The 5,872-nt window shown below is 43.8% G+C and overlaps 1 protein-coding gene across 1 annotated transcript in view; it reads left to right on the plus strand.

The window, feature by feature from the left end:
• sema5ba (sema domain, seven thrombospondin repeats (type 1 and type 1-like), transmembrane domain (TM) and short cytoplasmic domain, (semaphorin) 5Ba) overlaps positions 1–5,384 on the plus strand; it is a 326,569-nt gene extending 321,185 nt beyond the window's left edge. The window contains exon 24 of the mRNA XM_043694515.1: positions 1,313–5,384. Within this exon, the coding sequence (XP_043550450.1) occupies positions 1,313–1,465 (153 nt within the window). The 3' untranslated portion in view covers positions 1,466–5,384. The remainder of the gene's footprint in view (positions 1–1,312) is intronic.
• The last annotated feature ends 488 nt before the right edge of the window (positions 5,385–5,872 follow it).

A 5,872-nucleotide genomic window follows, 5' to 3' on the forward strand; every position in this document is an offset into this window, starting at 1 on the left:
AGGTGACACCAAAATTGGAGGTGTAGTGGACAGCGAAGAGTGTTACCTCAGATTACAACAAGATCTGGACCAGATGAGCCAATGGGCTGAGAAGTGGCAGATGGAGTTTAATTCAGATAAATGCAAGGTGCTGCATTTTGGGAAAGCAAATCTTAGCAGGACTTATACACTTAATGGTCAGGTCCTAGGGAGTGTTGCTGAACAAAGAGACCTTGGAGTGCAGGTTCATAGCTCCTTGAAAGTGGAGTCGCAGGTAGTGCGACTATCTTCTTCGCAGATCGTGAAGAAGGCGTTTGGTATGCTTTCCTTTCTTGGTCAGAGTATTGAGTACAGGAGTTGGGAGGTCATGTTGCGGCTGTACAGGACGTTCGTTAGGCCACTGTTGGAATATTGCGTGCAATTCTGGTCTCCTTCCTATCGGAAAGATGTTGTGAAACTTGAAAGGGTTCAGAAAAGATTTACAAGGATATTGCCAGGGTTGGAGTATCTGAGCTGCAGGGAGAGGCTGAACAGGCTGGGGCTGTTTTCCCTGGAGCGTCGGAGGTTGAGGGTGACCTTATAGAGGTTTACAAAGTTATGAGGTGCATGGATAAAGTAAATCGGCAAAGTCTTTTCCCTGGGTTCGGGGAGTCCAGAACTAGAGGGCATAGATTTAGGGTGAGAGGGGAAAGATACAAAAGAGACCTAAGGGGCAACTTTTTCACGCAGAGGGTGGTACGTGTATGAAATGAGCTGCCAGAGGAAATGGAGGAGGCTGTACAATTGTGACATTTAAGAGGCATTTAAGAGGAAGGGTTTAGAGGGATATGGGCTGGGTGCTGGTAGGTGGGACTAGATTGGGTTGGGGTATCTGGTCGGCATGGACGGGTTGGACCGAAGGGTCTGTTTCCATGCTGTACACCTCTATGACTCTAAGACTCTATAACATTGTCAGTGCTAAAGAGAGTTGGAGGACTGTTCTCTCATTGGAGACATGAAATGTTTGCTCTCACAGTCATACATTCACCCCTTGGTCACTAATTTGAAGGAGCTTTGAGGGGAGCTCATCCGGCCATATTTAACCTCAAATGACCTTATTAGAACAGATTTCCTTGCCGTTTATCTTGCTTCTGGGATCTTGCTATGTGCAAGCTTACTGGATCACACAACCGAGGCACTCCTGTGAACGGTGCTGGATAACTGTATTTGTTTTAAGTTCCTTTCATGATTTTCTTTTAAAAATCCAACTATGAAACAGTTTGTTTAAATTGCCTGATGTTGCTGTACACCTAAGCAAACCAAGACACTTATTTGGTTCTTTATTTCACCCTAGACGCTGAACAAAAACAATTTGATTCCTGATGACCGAAGCAACTATTTCTCCTCTCTGCAGCAGACCAATGTGTACACCACGACGTATTATCCTAGCACCCTGAATAAATATGACTATCGACCTGAATCCTCATCTGGAAGAACGTATACCTAAGACGTTCCAAGTGGACTTCTCCTGGAAAGAAACCACAAAAGGACTCTGCTCACCCAGCTCCCCTGGCACACCGCAAGTGAACCTGTAACCATAGCAACTACTCATAGTCGAGTCATAACCAGTCCAAATTTCGTGCAGTCAGTCCTTCATTAAAACATTTGCACCCTTCAAGGTCCACAGGTCAGCCATCGAGACTTCTTTACGACTTAAAAGAAACTTTGTCAGCTACGGATTTTGTGTTTTTTTTCTTCGTTCATGGAACCCCCACCACCCCGATGAGAGAGACTGAGCGATGCTTCTTTTTTTTTGCGGGGAGGGGGAATAAAGAAAGACGTTGGCGGAGACAAGATGGCCGCCGCAGTGGCCGAACAAGACAGTTAGTTGCCACACAGCAACGTGTCACCTCTTGTGAAACTAGATCGGCCGAGGATTTCTTCACATTGGTACTACAGGTGGCTCTGAGAATGTGACCGTAGCATCTAGGTACAGAAATACTCCTGCGCTACTGAGGAATCGTTATTTTTTATTGTCATTTGAAAGTTTATGACCTTCTTCTGTATTCCCCACTTCCCCTCCCCTTTCAGTGTTAATTTTCAGATGTGGAACCTAACATTGGCGAAATGTAGCTGTATTTACAGAAACCGTCTGTTTGATTTAATAGCTCCATTACTCCATTTTTTGCTACACCCAAACCTCCTCCCACCCTATTTCACTTGCCAACAGTTCAAAAAAGAAACCATTGAAATGTTCTTTATTTTTTTAAACTGATTTTTTATTGTGCTCCTTGCCTGGCTTTCAGGATTGTTTCATTGTTTCTTCTATTTTTGTCCTCACTTGCATTCCCATGATTGGCATTTTGACACTTTTAACTGATTGGTGAAATTTGCATAGTGATTAACCCGTAGATGGTGAACAGAGGGGTGAACAATGGTCCTATTCATGGTTAAAGGGCACCAGGTAAATTTAAGTGCACAATCCTGCAAAACAACTGTTAAACTAATTTGAGGACTGCCCTCCGCTAATTCAGTTCTGTTCAGTTAATGCACCCTGGTTTGGATATGCTTCACATTTTTATAATCAGCAGGTTTAAGATGCTATTTCACCATAATTTCATCTGCTTCATTGGAATCTGTAGCTCAAAGGAATTATTCTAATGTGCAAGAGTGATCCAGAAATGCAAAGAGGAAACATTGGTTGTAGTGGCGGAGAATTCTACAAATGTAGCTAAATGTGAGATTGCCCTGGTAATGCTTCCTATATTCTCTTTAGCTTCTTAACTATCCCATTTCTGATCCTTTAGAAAGAGAGCTAGGGTGTTCCAAGGTGTTGGCTATATTTAGAGTATGGATTTACCAAGGATTCTTTGAAATGATAAGGCCCAGGTACGTTGCTAGCACTGTGAGCTGAAACGTGCCCTCACCCTCCGTGGTAGTGGCTCAGAAAACTCAAAAAGTTTCCCTTTCCTCCCACACCACTCTTCTCCTGACGAGCTCAGCCGAACAAAAAGTTCTGTTGAAAGTTTACCGAAAGACATTTCAGGAGCTGGACAGTGTCCTGAGCTCTGACTTAAAACTCCCCAAGTAAAACGAGAAAGTTTGCTTCTTAATCTGTGGCTAATGGTTTTGCTTATCAGCTACCAATTTGATCTCCTGTGGCAAGTTATTTATGTTTGATGCCCATTGAGATACAGTTGGAAGCTGTGCCAATGTACGCATGCTATAGTAGTGTAACTGAGTTGGGGAGCCAGCCAATCTTGTATTCCACAGGAATCTCTGCTGCCCTTATAACTGAGCCCGAATTTCTGTTCACTGATTACAGTGGAAACCAATTCTCACGTACCAAATCAACCAATTGGGTTCTCTTAAAGAGAAGAATTCTTAATTTTCCCACATGATCCGTATACATGGAAAGGCAGCTATGAAGTTACCTGCACTGAGGTATATCTAAAAAGCTAAAAGAATCAATCGTGATGGTACATCCTGTCTGAACAAGAATCCATGAATTTTATACTATAGCTGTCAGAGTTCTATGCTGGATCTTTCTCACGTGGCTACACCAATCTGTGATCTGCTAGTTTAGGTTGGCAGTACTTACACAAGATGCAAAAAGATGTATTGAGGTGAGGTCGGTTGGTGAACCTGCCCTAGACTTTACATGATACATGAGCTGTTTTGAAGTTATCTGCACCAAGGAACCATCAATGCGGATGAGAAGCTAAACCTCCCATTGTGGTTTTCAAGACTGTACATTGCCTCAGCCTCACGAGGGCTCCCATCCTATTTCTGTAACTCTCTCTATAGTCCTCTGCAGTCCTCCAGTGCTATTCTCCAGTTGCATCCCCTTTGATACTCATTCTATCATTGTTGAACATGCCTGCTGTTGCCTGGGCCTTAAGCTCCTCCCCTCTTCTTTGTCTCCCCCTCTCACTCCCTTTAAGACACTCCTTAAAGTCTACCTCTTTGACCATAACTGCAATCACCTGTCCTACTGCCTCCTTATGTGACTCAATGTCAAATTTTGTTTAGCTAACACTCCCGTGAATTGGCTTTGGAAGTTTTATTGTTTCGGCAAAGGTGCTATACAAATGTAGGTTGTTGTGTTGAAGTGGAAATATTGTTCCCATCTTTGTCCTACTTTTCCTGGCTTATCAGGAACTGTGAATGCCTGCCTTTAAGTAGAACATGCATTGTATAAAGTGAATATTAATGCGGTGCAAGACTGTGAAATGTGGTGACAATTCTGGCGTGCCTTAGTTTTTGTTGACCTCTGTAAATTGTCCTTGTTTCATCTAATACTTCTATTTGCAGAAGCCTTACTGGGCATTTACTGGCATCCAGCTCATTTATCTTCCCTTGTAGACAGAGTGGGGGTTGGTGGGCAGTGAAGATAATTGTGTTGGTCTAATGGCCACCAGGAACAGTAATACTTACCAGCTGGTACTTCATGAATGTATATGTTTCTGAATCCCTAACTGCGGTAAGTAAGTACAGCACTTTTGTGGTTGCCATTAATCAACTTGCACTGGGGTTGAACCACTGTGACGTTTGTTAGGCCAAAGTTACAGTGCCGTGTCAGTTCTGGTCACCGCACTGTACAAAGGGTGTGACTGCACTAGGGAGAGGGCTCAGAGGAGATTCATCAGGATAGACTAGAGGTTCTCAACCATAAAGAGCTGGAGACAAAATGGAGTTGTTTTCCTTCGGGCAGAGGAGGCTGAGGGGTGGGGATCTGATTGAGAGGTTCAAAGTTCAAAGGGCACAGATGGGGTCGAGGGGGAGAAACTTTCCCTCCAAGTAGAGCGTCTATAACCAAGGGACATGAGGTTTTAAGGTAAGGAACAGGAGATTTAAAGGGGATTTGAGGAAGGTTTTCTCATCCAGAGGGCTGTGGTTACCTAGACCTCATTGCCTGAAAGGGTGGTAGAGGCTTGAACCCTCAAGGCTTTGAAGAATTATTTAGATGAGCACTTGAAATGCCAGAGCATACAAGGCTATGAGCCAAGTGTTGGGAATTGGGATTAGAGTAAATGGATGCTTGATGACCAGTATAAAACACAGTGGGCTGAATATTCATAAGAACATAAGAAATAGGAAAAAGATTAGGCCATCTGGGTCATCTGTCTTTTCCTGTGCTATAAAAACTCTAGGATTCTGTGACTCTCCATCCAATCAAAACGTAGTTTGGGAAAAGAGTTGCTTCACAATGGCCAATGGAAATATCTTATGTGTGCTAACCTCAAGAGTTGCTCCAATCATTACTCCCAAACATTGAGTTGAATAAATGTTGAGAAGCTCGAAGTGAGTGTAGTGAATTAAGATATATCCTTAAGTTAGTTGTAAACCCTGAACTCAGTGATCCTTTAGATGAAAGTGAGGATTGCAGATGCTGGAGATTAGAGTCGAGAGTGTGGTGCTGGAAAAGCACAGCAGGTCAGACAGCATCCAAGGAGCAGGAGGAGCATTCCTGATGAAGGGCTTTTGCCCGAAACATTGATTCTCCTGTTCCTCGGATGCTGCCTGACTTGCTGTGCTTTTCCAGCACCACACTCTCGACTGAATGATCCATTGATCTACAGATTTCTCTCAGCACCATTAGGATTCTTTGTCAAATAAGCTGTTTTCCCTGGAGCGCCGGAGGCTGAGTCATGACCTTATAGAGGTTAATAAAATCATGATAGGGTAAATTAATAAGGTGAAAGTGAGGTCTGCAGATGCTGGAGATCAGAGCTGAAAATGTGTTGCTGGAAAAGCGCAGCAGGTCAGGCAGCATCCAGGGAACAGGAGCATCGACGTTTCGGGCATAAGCCCTTCTTCAGGAATGAGGAAAGTGTGTCCAGCAGGCTAAGATAAAAGGTAGGGAGGAGGGACTTGGGGGAGGGGCGTCGGAAATGTGATAGGTGGAAAGAGG

This window comes from Chiloscyllium plagiosum, chromosome 7, assembly GCF_004010195.1.
Source record: "Chiloscyllium plagiosum isolate BGI_BamShark_2017 chromosome 7, ASM401019v2, whole genome shotgun sequence".
Lineage (NCBI taxonomy): Eukaryota > Metazoa > Chordata > Chondrichthyes > Orectolobiformes > Hemiscylliidae > Chiloscyllium > Chiloscyllium plagiosum.